Source organism: Anomalospiza imberbis, chromosome W, assembly GCF_031753505.1.
Source record: "Anomalospiza imberbis isolate Cuckoo-Finch-1a 21T00152 chromosome W, ASM3175350v1, whole genome shotgun sequence".
NCBI classification, from domain to species: domain Eukaryota; kingdom Metazoa; phylum Chordata; class Aves; order Passeriformes; family Viduidae; genus Anomalospiza; species Anomalospiza imberbis.
In genome coordinates this window covers 699,972-724,570 of record NC_089720.1, presented here as the reverse complement: position 1 = coordinate 724,570, position 24,599 = coordinate 699,972, and the positions used below count along the sequence as shown (strand labels likewise).

At 37.6% G+C, this 24,599-nt stretch overlaps 1 protein-coding gene across 9 annotated transcripts in view; it reads left to right on the top strand.

Moving 5' to 3' along the window:
* LOC137464305 (chromodomain-helicase-DNA-binding protein 1-like) overlaps positions 1-24,008 on the top strand; it is a 105,440-nt gene extending 81,432 nt beyond the window's left edge. For 7 of the 9 annotated variants that reach the window (XM_068175590.1, XM_068175583.1, XM_068175588.1 and 4 more), the window contains 18 exons: positions 428-576; positions 853-949; positions 1,031-1,126; positions 3,931-4,107; positions 4,313-4,473; positions 6,104-6,145; positions 6,741-6,871; positions 7,314-7,452; positions 8,163-8,313; positions 11,199-11,321; positions 11,680-11,808; positions 14,189-14,443; positions 14,864-15,004; positions 17,075-17,253; positions 20,757-20,853; positions 21,062-21,119; positions 22,115-22,322; positions 22,497-24,008. In XM_068175590.1, the coding sequence (XP_068031691.1) occupies positions 428-576; positions 853-949; positions 1,031-1,126; positions 3,931-4,107; positions 4,313-4,473; positions 6,104-6,145; positions 6,741-6,871; positions 7,314-7,452; positions 8,163-8,313; positions 11,199-11,321; positions 11,680-11,808; positions 14,189-14,443; positions 14,864-15,004; positions 17,075-17,253; positions 20,757-20,853; positions 21,062-21,119; positions 22,115-22,322; positions 22,497-22,860 (2,697 nt within the window). In that variant the 3' untranslated portion in view covers positions 22,861-24,008. The remainder of the gene's footprint in view (positions 1-427; positions 577-852; positions 950-1,030; positions 1,127-3,930; positions 4,108-4,312; positions 4,474-6,103; positions 6,146-6,740; positions 6,872-7,313; positions 7,453-8,162; positions 8,314-11,198; positions 11,322-11,679; positions 11,809-14,188; positions 14,444-14,863; positions 15,005-17,074; positions 17,254-20,756; positions 20,854-21,061; positions 21,120-22,114; positions 22,323-22,496) is intronic. The other 2 variants (XM_068175589.1, XM_068175591.1) reach the window with 2 other exon arrangements.
* The last annotated feature ends 591 nt before the right edge of the window (positions 24,009-24,599 follow it).

The window sequence follows — 24,599 nt, the reverse complement described above, 5'->3', positions numbered from 1 at the left end:
AGAAGAGTTGCGGACTTGTCCCATGTTCATTGGTATTGTATCATTCTAGAAAGTAACTGCTGTACTTCAGGCACATCCATTTTGCTTTGTTTAATACTTTGTAGTTCTCTTTGGGTTTCTTTCTTGCAGAATACTTCAAGTAGAAATCAGACATAACACATTTCCTTGTGGCCATGCTTGTGCTTAATCATAGAAACTTAAAGGAGAGGTCTAAGAATGTTTTTAAAATATAATTTCTATAGAGACTGTGATAACATGATTGACTGCTTTCATGTATGCAATACTAATTCAATAAGATTTAGATTTGTAATAATGGCTAATATTTCTCCCTGTTGTTGTTCAAGGGTTTTTTGTTAACTTCATCTGTGTATTTTTTCATGGGTAACTTGTGAGCAGGAAAATAAAACCTTTTTTGTAATATACATAGGTTAATATTTATCGCCTAGTCACAAAAGCATCAGTAGAAGAAGACATTCTTGAAAGAGCCAAGAAAAAGATGGTGTTAGATCACTTAGTAATTCAGAGAATGGACACTACAGGGAAAACTGTACTACATACAGGCTCTACTCCCTCCAGGTATATTTGTTTATTCTTTCATATTACCTTATGCTTAAGTATACCTGACTGTTTGAGTAAAAATGCAAGTCATTTCAATTGGTTAATAAAAGGCAAAAAATATGTGGTAAGGAGTTATGTAAGTAAAGACTGCAAAGTATATTGTCCATGTCATTTATTTTTTTGCATATTAAAACTAGTTTTTATTTAGGACAAAAGGAAATTTGAGTAATGGTTATAGTAAATTGGGACCGTTCACTAAGATAAAGTGTTTATGTGAAACTTTCTGTATTTCAGCTCAACACCTTTTAATAAGGAAGAGTTATCAGCAATTTTGAAGTTTGGTGCTGAGGAACTTTTTAAAGAACCTGAAGGGGAAGAAGAGGAGCCTCAGGTAAATGGAACAGTGCATCTACACTTGGTGGACAGAGAAACATATGAATTGTTTTGTTGTAAAGAGAAACTTCTGTTTCAGGAAATGGATATAGATGAAATCCTGAAGAGGGCTGAAACTCGAGAAAATGAACCAGGTCCACTGACTGTAGGAGATGAGTTGCTTTCACAGTTCAAGGTATTGCTCTGTTCCCTCCCTCTTTCCTTAATTATACTTTCCTTTATTAATGCTATTTTTTGTTCTTCTTTACCTATTTATCTTTCCTTCATTCTTACATCATTCACACATCATGTGATGGGTGAGCAACTGGCTCATGTGTTGGTCAAAAAGGGTTATAGTGAATGGGGTGACATCAGACTGGCAACCTGTCACTATTGGGGTTCCACAGGGCTCCATCTTAGGCCCTGTGCTCTTTCAACATCTTCATAAATGACTTGAATACAGGACTTGAAGGGATACTAAGTAAATTTGCAGATGGTACAAAATTGGGAGATGTTGACCCCCTCAAAGGAAGAGAGGCCCTGCAGAGAGACCTCAAGAAATTAAAGAAATGGACAATCACCAACCATATGAAGTTTAACAAGGGCAAGTGCCAGATTCTGCACTTGGGATGGAGCAACCCTGGATGTATGGACAGACTGAGGAATCAGAGGCTGGAAAGCAGCGCCATGGAAAGGGACTGGGTGTCCTGGTTGACAGCAAGTTGAATATGAGTCAGCAGTGCCCTGGCAGCCAGGAGGGCCAACCATGTCCTGGGGGGAATCAGGCCCAGCATTGCCGGCCTGGCAAGGGAGGTGATTTTCCCACTCTGTTCTGCACTGCTGCGGCCTCGCCTTGAGTACTGTGTGCAATTTTGGGTGCCACAATATAACAAAGACATTAAGCTATTAGAGAGCATCCAAAGGAGGGCCAGAAGGATGATGAAGAGCCTTGAGGGGAAGCCTTATGAGGAGCATCTGAGGTCACTTGGCTTGTTCAGCCTGGCGAAGAGGAGACTGAGGGGAGACCCCATTGCAGTCTTCACGAACATTCTCACAAAGGGACATGGAGGGGCAGGCACTGATCTCTTCTCCGTGGTGACCAGTGACAGGACTTGAGGAAACAGCATGGAGCTAAGTCAGAGGAGGTTTAGGTTGGGTATAAGAAAAAGGTTCTTCGCCCAGAGGTTGGTTGGGCACTGGAACAGGCTCCCCAGGGAAGTGGTCACAGCACCAAGCCTGTCTGAGTTCAAGTGTTTGGACAATGCTCTCAGGCACATGGTGTGACTCTTGAGGGTGTCCTGTGCAGAGCCAGGAGTTAGACTTTGGTCCCTGTGGGTCCCTTCTAACTCAGTATATTCTGTGATTCTGTGAAATGTGTGAAACACTAAGTTAGCTCTTTGGCATGCAATGTCTAACCTGTACAGTTGTCGTGGTTTGACACTGGCCCAATGCCAGGCACCCGCGAGAGTTGCTCGCTCACCCTTCCCTGCCACAGCTGGGTAGAGGAGAGAAAAAAAAAATTAATGGAGAGTTCATGAGTTGAGATAAGGATCAGGAGAAAACACTTCAAGGGCAAAACAGGCTCAACTTAAGGTTGCAAAGTGAATTTATTACTAACAGAATCAGAGGAGGATAATGAGAAGTAAAATAAGCCCTTAAAACACCTTTTTCCCCTCAGCCCCTCCCTCCTTCCCATTGACAACGCAGGGAGACAGGGCATGGGGGGTTTGGTCAGTTCATCACCCAAAATTTTCTTCCACTACTCTGGGAGAGGAGTCCTTCCCTGTGAGACCATGGAGCACCTCCTCCCCCTCCTTCTCCACTGACTTTGGTGTCGCCATGTTGTTTTCCCTCACATGTTCTCACCTCCTCCTCTTCTCTGACTAGATGGAAAAACTGTCTGCCCTTTGTTTTGATTTTCTTCTTAAATATGTTATCACAAAAGCGTTACCAACCTCTCTAATTGGCCTAGCTTTGGCCAACAGCATGTCCATCTTCAGAGTCATCAGGGATTGGCTCTGCTGGACATGGTGGAAGCTTCCAGCAGCTTCTCACAGAAGCCACCTCTGTGGCCCCCTCCCCTCCCCCCAAAAAAAACCCAGGCCTTGCAAAACCAATACAACAGGGTAATTACTTCCAGTGCAAGCATGTAAAATACATTATATATTTTGCTAACAAAATAAGAAAGATGTTTACAAATACATTAGTCCTTGATTTAATTGTTATCATACTGGGGAGATCTGTTTTTAATGTAATGCTTTATGCTGTTAAGCACCTGTAGTACTTCTGAAAACAAAGAAGGAAATTTGGATTTCTTAGCTGATGTCTTTTAGAAATTTCTTTCAGCCCTCATATAAACATAAATGCCAGATATGCTTAACTGGATAATACTTAAAATATTGAGTGAGTCCAATTGTGTATGGTGAGGTATTTTTGTTGGTTGGGGCATTTTTTCTTTGTTTTTGTGGGTCTTTTTGTTGTTTAGGTTTGGTGTGGTTTTGTTTGGTTTTGTTTAAATCAGGGCTGGACTTCTTTAGATCAGTAGAGTAGTAAATAAATTTTATGTTCATCATTCATTTGCAATATACTGTGATTTCTACAGTTTATTAATGTTTAGTTAGTTCTACATTATTATACTTTCATATTAACTCTGACATATAGTTAGACTTGCTCTATGTTTTGAAGGAATTTAAACAACAATCACAGCTATCAGGTATGCATTTTATCGTGGTTTTATAGTTCTCAACTTGTAAAAGAAGAAAAATATTCTTATCTTTATATTCAGCCATGTTGTATGCAGTGTGTGTGTTTCATTTCTGAAAATATTTTCATTAGAGACAGTCCTTCATGAAGCATTTTATATGTGTACATTTTGTGTATATACATATAAATAAAATGTGTCATTCTGAACTAAGTTTTCCTAATATATTAATTACTGTCTCTTTGTATAAGTAAAGGATGTATTGATTTGGTGAAAATACTTATCTTCCAATATCTAAGGTGGCTAACTTTTCAAATATGGATGAAGATAACATTGAGTTGGAACCAGAACAAAATTTAAGAAACTGGGAAGAAATCATTCCAGAAGTCCAGCGGCGACGAATAGAAGAGGAAGAAAGACAAAAAGAGCTTGAAGAAATATATATGCTGCCAAGGATGAGAAACTGTGCAAAACAGGTATCTCTGGGTTTTGACTGACTAACTAATTTTGTTGTTATTATTATTTGGGTTTTCTATTGCAGTTGTTTTGGCTTGTGCTTTTGGGTTGGGTGGTTTTCATGTGTGGCGCCCACACACACACCCCTAATTTTTGACAGGCTAGATAACATATTAATAAAATGTTTAGTCATGTAGCTTTGAACTACTTAATTTGAAATTCCAGATCAGCTTTAATGGAAGTGAAGGGAAACACAGTAGGAGGAGAAGATATTCTGGATCTGATAGTGACTCAGTCTCAGAAAGAAAACGACCAAAAAAACGTGGAAGACCGCGAACTATTCCTCGAGAAAATATTAAAGGATTTAGTGATGCAGAGATTAGGCGGTAAGATGTGGGGGGACATGCATGTTTAAAGGGACAAAACTCTTTTTTTTTGTTATTTTAGAGTTTGAAAATATGGAAACTAGTCTATTTTGCATTTATTTAGTTTAAATTTTTTATTCTAGGCATTTAAGGCTTTACTCTTGAGTAGTTTGGGGTGCTGATGAAAGGAACTGTTATGTATAGAATTTGAACCTATTTTGGTGAGGAATAACTTGAGTTCAAAAAATGTTCTGCAAAAAGGTTCAGCAAAAAGAGTTTTGTTTTTTTAAATTTCTTGCCATTGTATTTGTGTTAATGTTATATGATGCCTTTTAAAACTAAACAAAAAAAATTATTTTGATACGTTGTTGTGGTTTACCCTCGGTAGGCAGCTAAGCACCACACAGCTACTTGCTCAGTCTCCTCCAGAGGGACTGGGGAGAGAATCAGAAGGGTAAAAATGAGAAAACTTGTAGGTTGAGATAAAGACAGTTTAATGGGGAACGCAAAAACCACATGCACAAGAAAAGCAAAACGAGGAATTCATTTATCACTTCCCACTAACAAGCATTTACTCATTTCCTGGAAAGCAGGGCTTCACCATGTGTAACAGTTACTTGGGAAGACAGATACCATAACACCAAACATCCCCTCTCCCTCCTTCTACACAGTTTTTATTTCCAAGCATGACACCATATGGTCTGGAATAACCCTTTGGTCAGTTGGGGACAGCTGTCCCAGCTGTGTCCCCTCTCAACTTCTTGTGCACCACCAGCCTACTCACTGCTGGTAGTATGAGAAGCAGCAAAGGCCTTGATGCTGTGAAAACACTGTTAAGCAAGAGCTGAAACATTAGCATTTTATCAACAATGCTTTGGTCACAAATCCAAAACATATTAGCAGATATGGTGCTCTGAACAAAATTAACTTTATCTCAGCAAAACCCAGTACATAAGTGAATCTGTGCAGCTGGTCCCACAATATTTGATGCTAAAAAAGGCATCCATCTCCTTTGGGAGAAGGAGTAGAAATTGTTTTGCTTTGCTTTGGTTTGTGAAATGCTACTTTGCTTCTGTAATTTAAGTATTCATTTTTCTCTAAAATACTGTACAGCTTATAAAATATTTTTGATTACATAAATATCCTTTAAGAGCCTTGTTTCCTTTTCATTTTATCTAATATATAATGATTTCCTGCTTTTGTCAGGGGTATTCTTGTGCTTGCATTCCTTTATCTTTCATGTTATGTTTTCCTAAGTCTTAAAATCACCTTAAAGTTGCAGCTAGCTTCTCTTTATTATAAGAGACCTAACATAATATCTGAATTCTCAATTTACTATAAATCTACATTTGATTTTTATGATTAGACACATCACATTGCTGAATTCTTTGTCATGTGAAACTAATTAGTAAAGTAACTTTTGAAAGAAATTGTATCTTCTGTTGTTTTATTTATATAATTTATTAAAACAAATAGAACTCTGGTTTTAAATGTGGGTTGTCTTCATTTAGTAAGCCGTCCTAGTCTCTCTAGTTCTTATTTTCTTTTCCTTGTCCACATAGCCTTGTACTAAGACTTTATACATACATTTTCAAAACCAATGTAGTTAAGCATACATTTTTTTAACTGCAAAATTATTTTCTTTTATTAGGTTTATAAAGAGTTACAAGAAATTTGGTGGCCCACTTGAAAGGTAAACTAATTTGCTTATATTTGTATAGCAACTTGCTACCTTGTTTCCATTAAAATTAAACAGTACACCAAGAAACTGTAGGTTAAAGAGGAAATAGTGTGCCTAATCTTTTGCCTGTACTATGACATGAATTATTTTTTTTTTCCTTTCATCATATATGGTATGTATGTAGACAGCCAGTTTGACAAATCTTTACATTTTGCAAGACTGCTTGCTTTTTCTTTATACTTAACCTACTATTCTGTTAATTCTGCATTAGTGAGTCATTCCATTTTTTTTGTTTGATAAGTGAATAAAACCATAGACTTAATAATAGTTCCTTTTTTATTTAAAATAATGTGTTGAAATGTAACTCAAAACTGCATCGATAGGATCCTTTATATTTCCTGTTGTATAGTCCTTTATGTGAAATACCCTTTTTTATAGTTTCTGTATTCTTTTCTTTAGATGCTTTTAACTGCATGCATTAAAATTTTGCGCAGCAAGTGTGGATGAATGATAACTTACAGGATCACTTTTCTAGTTTCAAAATCTGAAGGAGTCATTCATAATACTAAAGTTTTAGAACTGTAAAAACATATTTGTTTTCTTCCAGGTTAGATGCTATAGCTAGAGATGCTGAGCTAGTTGATAAATCTGAGATAGACCTTAGACGTCTGGGAGAACTTGTACATAATGGATGCATTAAGGCTTTAAAGGACAATTCCTTTGGCCAAGAAAGAGCAGGTAAAGTGTGTTTGGGGGTGGGGGAGAGGAATAAAAAGTGTCAAAGAGATATGAACAATTCTTGCACTCTGATTATAACAAAACAATTGCATTAGGGGAAAACATTAACAAAATGTTAGCATGCTAGGTGATTTAGAAAAAAGGATTTCAGTAAGAAGACTTTTTGGTTTTGTGGTTTTTTTTTTTCCCCTTTCCCTGAGTGAGTTGTCATAGTAGAATGCAATATGGTTTTGCTTTACCGTGAAATTTAAAATTAATCTGCTACTATTAACTAGAAGACCTTGAGGTTCTGGAGTTTAATTAAAGCATTTGGTTAAGAAAAATTCATTTCCTATAATTGAATGTCTGCTACTATAGCATCAAACTTTGTTTTTTCTCTATGTTTGTCTATAAGATACACATGAAAGCTAAATATTTTAATAATTTGTTCCTTTATTTTAAGGAGGTAGATTTGGGAAAGTTAAAGGCCCAACATTCCGAATATCAGGAGTGCAGGTGAATGCAAAGTTAGTTATTTCTCATGAAGAAGAGTTGGCACCATTGCACAAATCCATTCCTGCAGATCCAGAAGAAAGGAAAAGGTATTTTTTTTCTTCCTAAAGGAACCCATAATGTAGAAAGCTATTCAAGGCTTTTATTAATATATTTAAGCAATCCAGACTGAGTACACTGGGACATCCATGCCACTTCATTGCCTCTAAGAACTGGCAGCAGCAATCTGCTCCACATTCTTTCTTTATTCTTTCTTCCCTCTCCTTAGAAGCCAATATTTGCTTTGGCTTCTGAACTGTATTCATTGGGGACTGGGTTCAGTTAGTCTTAATTATTCCAGGCTAGAAATCAGACTTGTTGAGGAACTGCTTTGTGTCACCTCTGCCTGAGAGAATGCAATATTTGTCAAAATGGAGCAGATGGTAATTGTTAGTAGTTGTTTAGACCCATGAACATTTTAGCTTACTACCTTGTGTATCATAGTCCCTAGACTATCTGCTTATTCAGTTAGCAGTTATGCTTGAGTAATATTCTAAGCTTATCTTCATGGTTAGCCAGTTCTGACTTAGTCCATAGCCACAGATAGATGACTGTTTTTTATATCTTAATCTTGATCTCCTTTAAAACATGTTTTAGTACTGATTTGAATAAATACTTTATAGAAATTGTAAGAAAGCCTGATAGTTATGTGGATTACTTACTAAATATACCAGGATCTCAGTGATATGTGGCATGTTCTTCTATCCCTTACTAAGTTTGAGAAGTTTGCTTATTTATATTTCTAATTTATTTCTACTAGATATGTCATCCCATGCCACACCAAGGCAGCTCATTTTGATATAGATTGGGGTAAGGAAGATGATTCCAATCTGTTAATAGGTATCTACGAATATGGCTATGGCAGCTGGGAAATGATAAAAATGGATCCTGATCTCAGTTTGACACAGAAGGTATGTCATCTGCAAAATTTCATCAAGGAATTTTTTTGTTTAGGTAATAATGTTAATAAGAACAGTTACTGAAAGAGTTTATTTTATGATAACTAAATTTGCCCAGAAGTTAGGTCAGTTGTACTTCTTTGTATCCTTTTGGTAAATTATTAGATTTTAAGATTTTGTGTATTCAGTTGAAGTATACCTTCTTAGAGTCTGCTATGTTTCTGGATTTCTTTGTGTCTCTATCACTTGAATTCTCTCTTCCATCTTTTGCTTCCCTAGTTTAAATGCTCTAGTTGTGTTAATTTGAATTAATTCCAGACTTTTGGAAGAAGAAGCAGGCAAATCAGGAAGAGTACAAGGATGTTGTTAGGTCATGTAGAGAGAAAATTAGAAAGGCAAAAGCTCAGCTAGAATTCAACCTGGCCACTGCTGTGAAAGATAATAAAAAATGGTTTTACAAATACATTAACAACAAAAGGAGGGCCAGGGAGAATCTCCATTCCTTATTGGATGCAGGGGAAAACATTGTCACCAAGGATGAGGAAAAGGCAAAGGTACTTAATGCCTTCTTTGCCTCAGTCTTACTGTAAAACCAGTTATCCTCAGAACAGCTGACCCCCTGAGCTGATAGACAAGGATAAGGAGCAGAATAGCCCCCCTCTAATCCAGGAGGAGGTAGTTAGTGAGCTGCTGAGCCACTTAGACAATCACAAGTCTATGGGGCCAGATGGGATTCATCCAAGGGTACTGAGGGAGCCTGCAGAAGAGCTCAGTAAGATGCTCTTCATCATTTGTCATCAGTTCTGGCTAACTGGGGAGGTTCCAGACGACTGGAGGTTGACCACTGTGATGCCCATCTACAAGAAAGGCTGGAAGGAGCATCCGGGGAAGTACAGGCCTGTCAGCCTGACCTCGGTATACAGCAAGGTTATGGAGCAGATAATCTTGAGTGTGATCACATGGCACATACTGGACAACCAAGGAATCAGGCCCAGCCACCATGGGTTTAGGAAATGTAGGTCCTGCCTAACCTGCCTGATCTACTTTTATGACAAGGCGAACTGCCTAGTGGATGAGGAAAAGGCTGTGGATGTGTCTGCTTGGACTTAGCAAAGTCTTTGATACTGTCTCCCACAGCATTCTCCTGGAAAAGCTGTCAGCCCATAGCTTGGACAGGTGCAGTCCTTGATGGGTTAAGAACTGGCTGGATGGCCGTGCCCAAGGATCAGTATTGGGTCCAGTCCTGTTTAATATCTTTATGGATGATCTGGATGAGGGGATTGAGGGCACCCTCAGTAAGTTTGCAGATGACGCCAAGTTGGGTGGAAGTGTTAATCTGCTGGAGGGCAGGAAGGCTCTGCAGAGGGATTTGAACAAGCTGGATCAATGGGCCAAGATCAATGGAATTCAGTTTAACAAGGCCAAGTGCTGGGTCCTGCACTTTGATCACAACAACCCCCTGCAGCGCTACAGGCTTGGGGAAGAGTGGCTGGAAAGCTGCCCAGCAGAAAAGGCCCTGGGGCTGTTGGTTGACAACTGACTGAATGTCAGCCAGTGTGTGCCCAGGTGTCCAAGAAAGCCAATGACATCCTGGCTTGTATCAGAAATAGTGCGGGAAGCAGAACCAGGGCAGTAATTGTCCCCCTGTACTCTACACTGGTGAGGCCATACCTCGAATCCTGTGTTCAGTTTTGGGCCACTCACTTCAAGACAGGCATGGAAGTGCTGGAGCAAGTCCAGAGAAGGGCAATGTAGCTGCTGAAGGGTCTAAAGAGTAAGTCATATGAGGAGCGGCTGAGGGAACTGGGGTTGTTTAATCTGAAGAAAAAGAGGCTCAAGGCAGACCTTATCACTCTCTGCAACTACCTGAAAGGAGGTTGTAACATGGTGAGGGTTGGCCTCTTTTCCCAGGCAACTCGTGACAGGACAAGAGGACGTGGCCTCAAGCTGTGCCAGGGGACATTATAGTTGGACATCAGGAGAAATTTCTTCATGGAAAGGGTTGTTAAACATTTGAATGGACTGCCCAGGGAGGTGTTGGAGTCACCATCCCCAGATGTATTCAAGAAACAACTGGATGTGGCACTTATTGCCATGGTCTAGTTGACAAGGTGATGATTGGTCAAAGGTTAGACTCAATGAGCTCAGAGGTCTTTTCCAACCTAAATAATTCTAAGAATTCTGTAATTTTATTCTTGATCTTTTGGAGGGAAGTTGGTTTGGGGATTTTGGTTCGGTTTCCCTATCACTGTTTTCTTTGCTTGAAAGTGACTTTCATTTGCAACATGAGAATTGCTGTATTTGTCAGATTAGTAGTGCAATGGCTGCTTAGAAGTAGTGAGAAACACTTAGGGAAATACTGGAGTGAAGCAAACAGAATGGTACTGCCAACCTGTAGCTTTGGGATTTGAGGAGCCAGGGTTGTATATAAATCTGTTTAATGATATCCTGCCCCTGCCTTCCATTAATTGCTTGTTTTATGAAACCACTCTTTTTTTTTTTTTTTTGGCTTCTGCATATCCTGTGGTAATGAGTTAATGTGTTCAGAAGCACACAGCAGAACTAGGAGATCTGTGGATGACAGTGGTACAGGAGCTCTGAATTTTTTAGATGAACTATGGGAGTGGAAACAGAAATCTGAGGCTAGTTTCTTGAGCTGACTGTAAATTTTGTGAGAATATTTTCAAGACTTCATTAGTTGTGTGTTTGAGTAACAATAAAATGTTTAAGTTGTCCGTTCCTTGAGGTTGCCTGCATATTGGTCAGGTATAGTTGGAGTGGATTGTTTTTTTACTTACTTTTTTAATTTAACTTTTTCTGTTCCCAGTGCTCCACACTAGCAGCTTCCTAATCTGATAATGTGTACTTGTAGTTGATGCTACCATTGCTCTCCTCAGATTTTACCTGATGACCCAGATAAGAAACCGCAGGCAAAGCAGTTGCAGACCCGTGCAGATTACCTAATTAAATTACTGAATAAAGACCTTGCAAGAAAAGAAGTGCAAAGACTTACTGGTGCAGTAAGTTAAGCTTAATATTCAGTAGTGAGATAACATAATATATCTATGGGAATGTCAGCAGATACTTGTTTTATTCTTAGTTCCACTCTTCTTTGTGTCATTTTTCTCTGTATTGGTAATTGTATTATATGAGACTAACTCAAGGAATGTATTGCAAGTTTAATTTTTTTTCTCCCTTATTTGTAAATATTCTTTACTGTTGCATTAGGCTTGGTCTCCAATCCTGAGAAAAGTGATGGTCATTAGTGACAATAAATAAATTGAATGCTTTATTTAACATAAAACCCAAAATATTTTTCTGCAACTGTGATGCAGACACTTGTTAGTTGACATAATAAAGGTGCTAATTTACATTCAGGGCAATTCAAAGAGGAAGAAAGAAAGAAGTAAGAAGAATAGAGCAACAATGGCTGCAAAAATTAAAGAAGAAATAAAAAGTGACTCATCACCACCCTCAGAAAAATCTGATGATGATGAATATAATGAGGTAAACATCATTCATATAAAGACTTGAGCATTTTATCTTCTCGAAATGCAATTTTATTTTAAAATCTAAATATAAAACTAATGTTTCTGACTAATCTATTTTTACTACTGATTATGATTCTTCAGGTAGCGACTTTTGTTCTGGCTCAGGAAAAAAAAATCAAGATTGTCTAGAAAGTACAGCATAAATAAACAGTGTTTTGAGACATGCAAGTGAATGCTTCTGTGTATGTCAGGGCTTTCATTATCACAGAATGGGTCAAGTTGGAAAGGACCACTGGAGGTCATCTAGTTCAACCTCCCTGCTCAAGCCAGGTCCCGTAGAGTATGTTACTTGGGATTGTGTCCAGATAGTTCTTGAATATCTCCAGAGAAGGTGACTCCACGCCCTCTCTGGATAATCTGTTCCAGTGCTCAGTCACCTGCACAGTAAAGTTCTTCCTCATGTTCAGGTGGAACTTCCTATGTTCCAGTTTCTGCCCATTGCCTCTTGTCCTATTGCTTGGCACCACTGAGAAGAGCCTGGCTCCATCCTCTGACACCCTCCCTTCAGATAAGGGGATACTGATACAGTCCCCTCTCCGATCTCTCCCCTCCAGGCCGAAGAGACCCAGCTCCCTCAGTTTTTTTTCCTAAGTGCAATGCTCCAGTCCCCTAATAATCTCTGTAGCCTTCTGCTGGATTCCCTTCAGGAGTTCCATGTTTCTCTCATACTGAGGAGCCCAGAACTGGATACAGCACTCCAGATGCGCTTCAATAGGGCTGAATAGAGGGGCAGGATCACCTCCCTTGACCTGCTGGCAATGCTCTTCCTAATGCACCCCAGGATACCATTTGCCTTCTTGGCCACAAGGGCACTGCTGGCTCATGGACAGATTGTTGTCCACCAGGTCCTCCAGGTCCTTCTCCACAGAGCTGCTTTCCAGCAGGTCACCCCTAGCCTGTACTGGTACCTGGGGTTATTCTTACCCAGATGCAGGACCCTGCATTTGCCCTTGTTGAATTTCAAAAGATTCCTCCCTGCCCGTCTCTCCAGCCTGTCGAGGTCCTTCTGAAGGGCTGCACAGCCCTCTGAGGTATCAGCCACTCCTCCGAGCTTTGTATCATCAGTGAACTTGCTGAGGAGGCATCTACCCCTTCATCTAAGTCATTGATGAACAAGTTAAACAATACTGAGCCCAGCATTGAATCTTAGGGGACACCACTAGTGACAGGCCTCCAACTAGACTGCAACTGATCACAACACTCTGAGACCTGCCTTTCAGCCATGTTCTCAATCTGCCTCACTGTCCACTATGATATGAGGATGTCACAGGAAGACTGTTGAAAGCCTTTCTGAAGTCCAGGTGGGCAATATCCACTCCTCTCATCTATCCAGCCAGTTAACCCATTGTAGAAAGCAATTGGGTTGGGCAAACATGATTTCCCTTTGGTGAATCCATGCTGACTACTCCTGATCACCTTCTCATCATCCATGGGGATAGACATGGCCTCCAGAGTGAGGTGCTCCATCACCTTTCCAGGGATTGAGGTGAAGCTGAGTGGCCTGTAGTTCCCTGGGTCCTTCTTCAAAGATGATTGCGAATAACCTAGCAGTGATGTTTGCCAATTCCTTTAGCACATGTGGATGCATCCCATCAGGGCCCACGGACTTCCTGATGTTAAGTTTGACTATTATTCAATAGATATTGTTCTAATAGGCTACTCAACTTTATGTTTTTATTACTTCTAATGTGTTTCTTTAGGACTCTGTTTTTGTTAGCTCATTTATTTATCACACAGCAGAAACCACTAGAGAGAAGGGAAAAAAAAAAACAAAACCAACAGATTGGGTTTAGGGGCCACGTTGCACCTAATTTTGTGATTTTGAAGGTAGCTGAAAAGACACTAGATTCTTCAAAACATCTCTGAAAATTCAAAAGTTGGAAGTCTGTTCCCTTCTCCTGTGGCTGTGACTGTTTAATTCAGGGTCACACAAAAGTTACTGGAACAAAATTACCAGAACAGAAGTCTTTTATCATCACCATGCCCTGAAAAATCAGCTCATTCTTGTGAGGTCTACTTCCTTATTGCTTTTAGCTTTCAGCTTAACTACTTTTTACAGGAGCAGATTTCTTTCGTAATAGAAAAGTTAAATGGATTTAATGTCTCACACACCCCCATTACCCCTGCCCAATCAATACTTGTTTTGTGTCACATTAAGGAAATGAGTGAGTAGTCCTCATCTTGTTTTGAAACTGCATCCAGCTCCATTTGATAGGTGCTAAACCTAAGTCTAAAGAAATCACACACAGAAAAAAAGTACATTTTAATCTGATGGTTGCAAAACTTGTATAGTTAGAAACTCCATTTGATGTGACATATATGCTTGTGTATTTCAGGATAAGATTGTTTCAGTGAAATGTCCACATAAAAAAATAAAAGCAGAAGAAAATGAAGAAAAGCCTGAGCCAGATATTGGTATAAAGATGGAAGCTGTGGAAAAAAGAGAGACAAGAGAAAAAGAAAATAAGAGGCATTCAAAAAGAGAGAAAAAAGAAAAAGAGAATAAGAAAGAGTTAAAAAATATTAAAGAAAAGAGAGAAAACAAACTAAAAGAATCCACACAGAAAGAAAAAGAAGTAAAGGAAGAAAAGGTAACTAGCTTTATTTTTTTTTATATAGCACTAGAAAAGGCCACCAGGTTTTTGTGAATGATTTTGAGTTGAAAAGATATTTTGGATCAGTAATTTCACTGAAATCTTTTGCATCATGTGAAGTTTTATTTTTGCCACTTGTAAGTACAAGGACAAGCAAATGAAATGGGAAATTACTTTTTTAAAGATCTATAGCTTAGTGGGACTGAAAGTGCAAGTGGTGCAAGAAACTTGTCCATTCTCCTTCTCCCATCCCTCCGAGAGAGAAAATAAAAGGTACTATCACTGCATGAAGATTTTTTTCTTTTTGTTATTATTGAAGAGAATGCAGTGATTGCCTAATTACAGTATAATTACAGTATCATTTCAGCCCAAAAATAAGGTTTGCTTATCAGATAAATGTTCATGTTTTGTTCTTAGGCAAATGAACTCAAATCTGAAAATAAAGAAAAAAATAAAAAAGTTTCATTGTTGGATATTCCAGTTCATATTACTGCAACTAGTAAAACACTTCCAAAATCAGAAGAATCTGAGGAACTGGATCAGAGGACATTCGGTGTGGTAAGTCCCTTGTTGATAACTTAGTGTTTACACTTGATTTACTAAATGAGCACAATTTCTGATGTTTTTGATTCTGCTATTAGGTATTATAATACAGATATCTATTGCCAGTAAAATCTTAGATCAGTGAAGTCTTATTGACACTATACCAAATTCAGTTTTGTTTTCAGGTTAGCAGTTTTATTTTATGGCATTTATGCAGTATAGTGAAGAGTATTTGTCTAGTTGCGTGTGCTGTATAGTTTTAAAATACAGACTGTGAAGATCCATCCTCAAGAATAATTCATGGATACTGCTTCTTAAAGAACAGAAATTAATGAATTTTAATGCAGATGCTCAGATGCTGTAGTCTCTGACTTGACCTTATCAAATACCCCTTTGGTCTTTGTAAGCTAACAAGAGAAAGTTGCTCTTGAAGTATTACAGACTTCCTGCATTAGACAGAGGAAGAAACAAATCCTAAAGTCCTTAGAAATATCTTGCTGGAGTAATATCTCTGATACCAAAAGAATTTCAGTTATATCACTACTTTTGTCCACAACAGAAACAATATTGGAAGAACAAAAGGGAGGTATGTAACATTTTATAGGTTTATTGGGGACTTTGGAAGGATGCTAAGAATTTGCTTTGAGCAGCTACTTTTCTGCTGTAGAAGTTCTATCATTCTGCTTTCAACAGTTGTCTGTTACTGCTAGACAGGTTTTCTGGGTCTACTGTGGTGCTGGCTGTAAGAAGCAAATGATCTTGTTTTCTCATCACTATGGTACTGATTAGTTTACCTATGTGGGGGTTGTTGTTTTGCATTTTTTTTAAATCTAAATGATGTTATAAGTGATTCATCTATTATTTCCAGGATATCTTGTGAGTGGCTAGGTGACTGAAAATCACACAATTCCCATGTACAATTGTGCTTCTCTGTTCACCTCTACACTTAAGCAGTGTACTTTGTAAACTGTCTTTTTAAAAGTTGCTTAAGCTGTGTTTAGTGCAATAGGTAATGTAGCTGCTTAATTACTTAATGGCATGATCTGGTAATGAAACAGCTTCACTGATTTTTGTTGTCCCTAGATGTTGACACAGCGATTGTGATGTTCTCCAAAATCCCTCATATTTTTGATTCTGGATATATAGACTTGTCTTCCTTCCTTAGTGGGAGCAATTATAGATTGGGTTTGCATATAGAACATTGTTTTGTCCAGGCCCTCTGTTCTGGAAGGTATATTTATCATTATGCCATGATCAGATACAATATAATTAGCATGTTTATATTTTCAAATGGAAATTACTGCTGTGGGTTGTTGAGGCTAACTCATTTGACTTCTTGTCTATCTTGTGACAGGTAAAAATATGCATTTCATCTACCTTGCCATTGTGATTAAATGGTATTTCCAAGCAAAGGTCTATAATTTAAAACATGCTAACTGGTTTATCTGTATTTACTATTGACATGTTTAAATTAGTGTGAAAATTCAAGCATACACTTATGAAATATATCTATGAGTACATGTTGTCATCACTGTTACTAATTTAGGCACACCTAAACTAGCTTTATCCTAGTATCTGCATAGAACTCAGGCTTAAAAGCTGCGCAGAGAAGGAATGCTGATCCTCTGTTGAATGCCAAGTTTAATTGTTGCAGAAAGCATCTACTTAAAATATATTAAACATTCTCATACCTAATCTTGGCACTGAGTTTGTATAGCTTTCAAGGCTCTAAAAAGTAAAATAACTCTTGTCCTATATACTTGTGCTGAAAGTTAAACCCATGATTGTAAAACCTAGTAATTCCTTTCCCTCGGAAAATTTTTTATATTAACTTAGTGCTTTCTTAAATCTTTAATAGGTGTTACATACAATTTAATAATTTCATATAGGAGTAAATTTTCAACTGGATTTAAAAAGCTACTTTTCCAAATGAAATCTTATAGTAAAACTAAAAGAGCTGCGAGCAGACTTGCTTTTCATTTGGCTTACAACAGTACTGTCTTTGCCTGTGTAAGGGTGTCATGTTTTATGATTTTAATATTTTTATTTTTGAATTAATGTATTCCTTTATTTAAAATTTTACAGTGCAAAGAAAGAATGAGGCCTGTTAAAGCAGCATTGAAACAATTGGATAGACCAGAGAAAGGCCTTTCTGAAAGGGAACAGCTGGAGCATACTAGACAGTGCCTAATCAAAATTGGGGACCACATTACTGAATGTCTAAAGGAGTACGCAAATCCTGAACAAATTAAACAGTGGAGAAAGTAAGTTATTCTGCATGATTTTTCTTGAAAAGGGGAAATTCATAATAGTTTATGTTAAGTAGAATAATTTTTAATTATTTCTCATTTATTATTCTCCATTTATTTTATTTTTCTTCTGTATTAAATAAGGACTTATGAAAAGATTATAAGTGGTTACAGCTTTTATTGGTTTCACTTTTTTTATACTTGCATAGCAATGCATTTTGTCCAGTAGGTGGAGTCCTCTTTTTAAAACCAAATGCAAAGAGAAAACTGTATTTAGAGTATATTTCATGCTTAGTGGAAAAGAGTTCTTATCATTAAAGAATCTGCCTTTTTCAACATTGACGTTTGGTTTTGGTTTTTATTCATGCTAAAAACAGGCCATTATAAATGTGTATGTTGAACTTTGAATGATTTTGAGTTGCAGAATCCTTTATTCTTTTAAAAAATATACTCTAAACTCAAATCATATTAACTGACTTGATAAAAAACATTTATCATAACATACTCAGAAATGTATTTCAAAATGAAATAAGAGTTTTAAGTGTTCTTATGCATCTGTGAGGTGATAACTTTGGAAAAATTGAGAAAAATGTTAGTTTGTAAACTTGCTATATTTTGTTAAGTTATTAATGCAGTTAGATTTAGTTTTATCATAATGTGCACTTTAATCCTTTGTGATTGCAAATATGATTGCACTTCCATATACAAAACTCAGTCAAGTGTTTCATTTTCTTGCAGACTGTTAACAGAATATTTCTGCTGTTTGTACTTGCTTTATTTTAAAATATTGGGGTGAACTGAAATACAAAAACAATATCCATGTCTTAAAGACACTTTGGTAAATGTTATGTTTCTTTAAATGGACATTCATAGTAGGATCATAGACTCATAGAATTATTAAGGTTGGAAAAGATCTCTAAGATCATTGAGTCCAACTGTTAACACAGCACTATCACTGTGTTCACCACTAAACCATGCCTCAAAGTGACACATCCATACATTTTTTGAACAGTTCCAGGGATGGTGATTCCACCACTTTCCTGAGCAGCCTGTTTCAATGCCTGACTACCCTTTCAGTGAAGAATGAGTATAGCAAAGCTACTATAATATTAATTCATAGTAATGCTGCAGTACCATGCATAGATTATTAAAATATGTGTTTTATCTATCTTTAATAAGACATACAATTTGGTATTCATGCTATATTTCTTATACAGATGTCATTGGGCACACCATTTGCAGGTTTTGTCTAGTTTTGCAAACCTCTAGGCCAAAACTATAGTATTTAAATCATCACAGTAAAAGAGCAGATAGATGCTTCTTGAGCCTACACACTTGAGATGTTTTTGAACTAAAAACTAGTTAGAACAGTACTATTCTGTAGTCTTTTAAGCATTCGACCTGTAAACTTTGCTAAAAGAATTCTAGACTTTAGATCTGGTGTCTTGTCGTGGTTTGACATGGAAGTAAATTTTTTCAGGAAGTTGGGTCAAACCAATCAGTGGTCAGGTTTGGATATTGGCACCTGGAGTGACCACTGAAGGTATGGACACGCCTCTGAGAACACAGGGGGTTAAAATCAAGAACTCTCAGGGGAGCTGTGTCTTTGGTTCCGGTCAGAGTGCAGTGCAGACCTCCCCTGCCCAGCCACAGACTGGGTGGGGGAGGGGAAGCCATGTGGCCTGGTCGAGGTGAGCCGAGGGGTCAAAGGACTGGAACTGGGACAGCTCCTGTGGACGGAAGGGTGGAGAGAAGCGGAGATGCCTTTGTCGTCACCCCCCCCCCCCCAGAGGGAAGAGACAGAGAGTCCGGACAGCACCTGTAAATTTGCTGGCAGACAGCACCTGTAAATTTGCCGGCAAGGAGAAGGAGAAGGGGGGGGAAGGTTCCCAGCCTTGGCCTTGGGAATTGGCTTCTGGGCAGAGATTTCAGTCATCTGGGGAGTCTGAACTTTTAACCCTTTCCTGGGAAATGAAGGCTTTGTAAAATATTACTCCTCCTCGATTTGAAGTAGAAGAGAGACAATCTGGGATCTGAGATGTTGGAAGAGGAAATTTTTGGGTAGAAGGAGATGATGGAGTGGCTTGTGGCTGGACTTTTCTTGTTAGCCATGGACTGAACCAAATTCTCCTGCAATAGAAACTGCATTTTAGGGGGATGCAGTGGTGAACCAAAGAGACCTGCTTCAGCAACCACCAGCACAGAAATGGAGAGAACAGAGAAAAGCTGAGGAGGGAATGGTGACACCTTCTGTCTTCAGGAAGAAGATGATCTCTGTTCTTAGACCCTCGGCCCCAGGGGGAAATGGACTGTAGTCCCAAGATGAGATGCTGAACTGTTGTCTCTTTTGGTCCGCGGCAAAGCATCCTTAAAGGAGCCCTATGGGCAGTCTGTCCATGCACGGTGGTGAGAGCACTGTGACATGGAAAAGAGAGTGTCACCATGGCAGATTTTCTCCGGGTGGTTGCCATGTGTGACATGGAAATACAAGGGTGACAATTGTGTTTCCTGGGGGAGTCTGTGGTACAAGAGAGACTTCTCTCTCCTTTGAGGGACTGAGTATTGATTATCTGAAAGGTGGCAACTTGATCAGGAATCCTGGGTGGTGTCTTACTGTAGGTTTGTTTGGAAATTAGGTGGGAGGAGGAGGAGTGTTTTGGAGGGTCTCCATCCTGTATTTAGTGCCTGTGTTTTTTATAATAGTAGTCGTTTAATAAAGTTTTTTTCTTTTGTTATTAAGCTTGGGCCTGCTCTGCTCTGTTCCTGATCACATCTCACAGCAATTATTTGGGAAAGTGCATTTCCATAGGGGCGCTGGCATTGCGCCAGTGTCAAACCATGACATGTCTGCAATCCTAGAAGCAAATCTTGTCTTTAAGGTTTTGGCTTCTTGACACCAAAAGTGTTGTTTTGCTTTGCTTTCTTCTTTCATAGCATAGATTAGGATCAAAGATTTTGGCATGCTGCTTCCATCCTCTTTCAGATTTCTCATTTGGTTTCAAAAGCTTTGACCAGGCTTTGGAATTTCATGGGAAAATCCTATTCCTGATATCTGTAGGAAATTGGGCATGTAGGTCAAATTTCTTATACTACAAGAGATTTAAAGTTCAGAAGAATCTTTACTGAGTAGTAAATACTCCCGTTTTCTGACATATTTCAAGTAATCTTTCAGAAGAATTGCACAACAAATTGAAAACTACATTTTTATGCAATTGCCAAATCATTCTATTAACAAAACTGCCATTAATACTATTTTTCATGCAGTTTGCATTTTTCAGTCATTGTGCTAAATATCACAAAATGGCAAATTATTAAAGTAATTAATTTCTGAAAAGTTTGAAATACAGCTAAGTAATGTTTGCTGTGCAGCTAGACAATATTCTGTGTAACAGACTTTCCAGTTAATTCAGTTTACTGAAGTACTGTTGAAATAATTTCATTTAAGTCCGTGTTCTGTTGTACGACACAATAAAAACTAATACATGGAAGAATTATAACCTCTATTTCTTTTTCCTCAGAAACTTGTGGATTTTTGTCTCTAAGTTTACAGAATTTGATGCCAGAAAGCTGCACAAGCTGTATAAACATGCAATCAAAAAACGCCAAGAATCTCAGGTAATACTTTTAGACTCTCTAAATATACATAAATATATTCTAAGTTTTATAATTGTTATTATAAAGTGTCGATTGTTTTCACTCAATACACTTTAAATGTATTTTACTGTTCATAGTAAACTAGTTTGTTTTCTTAGAATATTTTCTGAAGAATTCAGATGCAACTTTGTAGTTTATCAATGACAATTTTTGTACTTGTCTCTTTTAGCAGCACAGTGACCAGAATATTAGCAACAACATGAATACACATGTAATTAGAAATCCAGGTAAGAAATCTGGAACATATTATTGTGCTGGATATCTTAAATGATGGTATGTAAAATGAAATAAAACTGTCTCCTAGTACTCCCATACTGATGGATATCATAGGGATAGGCTGACAGCATAACTTCACTAGTTTGCTGATGAAATTCAACTGAGCATGGACTGAATTTGGCACTTAGATATTTTAGTAGCAAGTTATTTGGCTATTCTCTTAAAGTAAGTAAATTAATTTTTAAAAACCCACACTTTTTTGTATTTAGTTTTGAGAAGGGAGAGAGGCTAACTCAACAGTTGTAAACTTCTTGGAGGCTCTATACCTGTTTGTAGCAGTTGTAATGTCACCATATCATAATAAAGATATTCCCTGAATTTATGGTTAGCAATCAGTTATATGGGACGTCTTTTGCTATTGAAAATAATACTGTTTTTCTATGCTCCCCGAGTTGCCTTCTTGTAATACTATTTTTTATATCATGTTATATAAAACCTAGAGTATATTATCATGGGTTTAAATTTTATATATAATAACAATAGTATGGTAATAATAGGTATAATGTATTTTAGGAATACCACTAAAAAACCTTCATTAAGAAGTTGTACCTCTAAAACTAGTGTTCTCACTAGGGTTTTCTCCTTAGAGAAGAACTTCCTACCATTCTGTTTCAAATTGCTCTACTAATTGCACCTGGTTTCTACTCCCTGCTCAATTAGACCACATTGATCTTCTCCATTCAGTCTGTAAGGTTGAAAAATTTAGTTTCTCAGTCCTACATATCTATGTTTCTAGCTTGCTTGCCTTCTGTTTCCTTCTGAGGTCTCTCTCAGTTTGCTCACATTACTTCATTTATCTTTCAATAATTTAGATATTGTTTCTGTCAAACTATAATGCCACTTTCACATTGCTTTAAATCTGACAGATAGAAGTGCTGTTTGAATGGGTGAAGAAAATAATTTTTACTGTATGAGGCTTTCTTATAACCTCTGCTTTATTAAACAGGTGTTGAAAGACTGAAGGAGAATACAAACCATGATGACAGTAGCAGGGACAGTTCTTCTGATAGACATTTGTCACAGTACTATGATCATCATAAGGACAAGCATCAGGAAGATGCTTATAATAAAAATGACTCGAGAAAAAGGTCCCATTCAGCCTTCAGCAATGGAAAAGACCACAGAGACTGGGATCACTATAAACAAGACAGCAGGTAAATTGTTCTGCTAAAAATTCCTTTCCTGGTTTTTCACTATGCTTGTAGTAAACACCAGTGAATCTTTTCTAAGTAATGCAAAATTGCAAAGACATTTCTCTTATGCAGTTCTGTTGAATTGACATAATTGTAGTCCTTACTATGTATTCAGTAATAAGCAAATTTTTTCAGATACTATAGTGATGGTAAACATAGAAAGCTGGATGACCACAGGAGCAGAGATCACAGGTCAAACCTGGAAGGAAGTTTAAAAGACAGTCGGCCTCATTCAAATCACCGTTCCCATTCAGACCACAGGATATATTCAGATCACCGTTCCACTTCAGAGTATATCCATCATAAATCTTCCAGAGATTGTAGGTACCACTCAGACTGGCAAATAGACCACAGAGCTTCTGGTAGTGGCCCAAGATCACCATTAGATCAGAGGTCTCCTTATGGGTCAAGATCTCCTATAGGACACAGATCTCCATTTGAACACTCATCAGATCACAAAAGTACACCTGAACATACATGGAGTAGCCGGAAAACATAACAAAGACTGCCATTTTCTGGACCATCTTTTAGCCATATACAGTAAACTAACACAGTAATTGCCTTATGTGACTTGAAAGATATGGACTGGATATTGTTAGTCATAGTATTGTTACTTCTTTCCAGGATGCAAGGTCTATTATCCCAACAACAGAAAAATATTTTTGTATTTAAAATTTCTGCTGCACTGTGCTGCAAATGTTAGTGGCGGGTGTTTTCTGGGGTTTTTTCCCCTCTTTAAGAAATGGAAAATGTTTACTTTTACAGGGACCTCAACACTGCCCCATTCAGACTGAATTGCATAAAACTGGTTTTAGAGTGAACACAGTTTAAATTATGTTTGCAAATGAGATTTTAAACACAGACCTGTGATCATGTTTCAGGAAGAAATGAGGAGGAGGTTTTTTTTTTGTTTGTTTTCTTAGTAAAGAATTCTCAAGGACATTTGTTCACGTTTCAAATCTATTTGTTTACATTGTATACTACAGTCACCTTGCCACTTTGCATCACAAGCTTGAATATTTAAGTTCTGTACCCATAACTGTAAAATAGCCAGGATTTCTTCTGTTTGTGGTCAGTTGTAATAATGCCTTTTTTCAAAATAAAAGAAATTGCTGCAAAATATTGCAAACTAATTAAATGAGATTTTTTTTGTTTGTTCCTTTCCCTACCTACTCAGTCTTTCTTGTCACAGAGTCAATATACTAACACTTTTTGATAAAAATATTTTTTTGAAATCACTGTTCAGAATGCAAAAATGGGGACGGGAACCTTTTTATTCCATTTAGTGTCCCTTTTTTATTGGATGCTTCAGATACATGTTTTGGTTTTGTTTTTCTATAAAACTGACAATATTGTGATTTGTTGTGATGAAATGGGAAATATTCAGCTAAACTGTGGTCTGAAAAGTTTTTCAGTCCATAGGTTTTAAAGAAGGCATGTTCAATATCTGAACACTTTTGAATCCAAATCAGAAAAATTTATTGGAAATTTATCGTTTTCCCTCTTGAAATGGGCAATAATGTCAAATGTGCTATGCAGCCAGTTAATATTTTAGATTTGAATGACTTTCTATTACAAGAATTATTACAATACACACTGTATATAAATAACTTCTGTTTGACAAATTAAATTTAAAATGAAATGTGAGCTCTTGTTTTCTGCTGGTGTTTTTCTACAGCATGCATCTTTCTCATGTAACCATAAAAATATTCAACTCTTAAGTGACGCTGTTGAGCCAGGGACGGGCAAAATGACTCATACGATTTCAGAAGGCAAATGAGCATTTATTCAAAAGCACTTCTCTCTTTTATAGAGAACATCGTGAACATTAATTCCATTGGTCTTAAGGTAAAAGCATTTCACCTGATTGGTACACTGGACTTAGGTCAGTGTGGCAGAACATATCTATAAACAATATGAACAGAAAATAAGATAACAGATGGTTTACATTCCTCTCTGGCTTTTTCCCAGGCTTAGCCTGGCAGAAATCTTTCTTTTTTTCTCTCTGACTGAACTGAGAATATCCACACTTAACTACTAAATACACAACATAATTAGGGAAGATAAATGTCTACCCTGGCATCATGTGGTTGGCACTAATATGTTGTTCCAATTTTTCTTCGTCTTGCACTGTGTTGATGTCTTGGTTTAAGACTATTTAAGGGGTGGACACTCCAAAATTAGTTACCTCTCCTTTTAGTTTTAACCACTCCCCCTTCACCAATAAGGTGAGACACA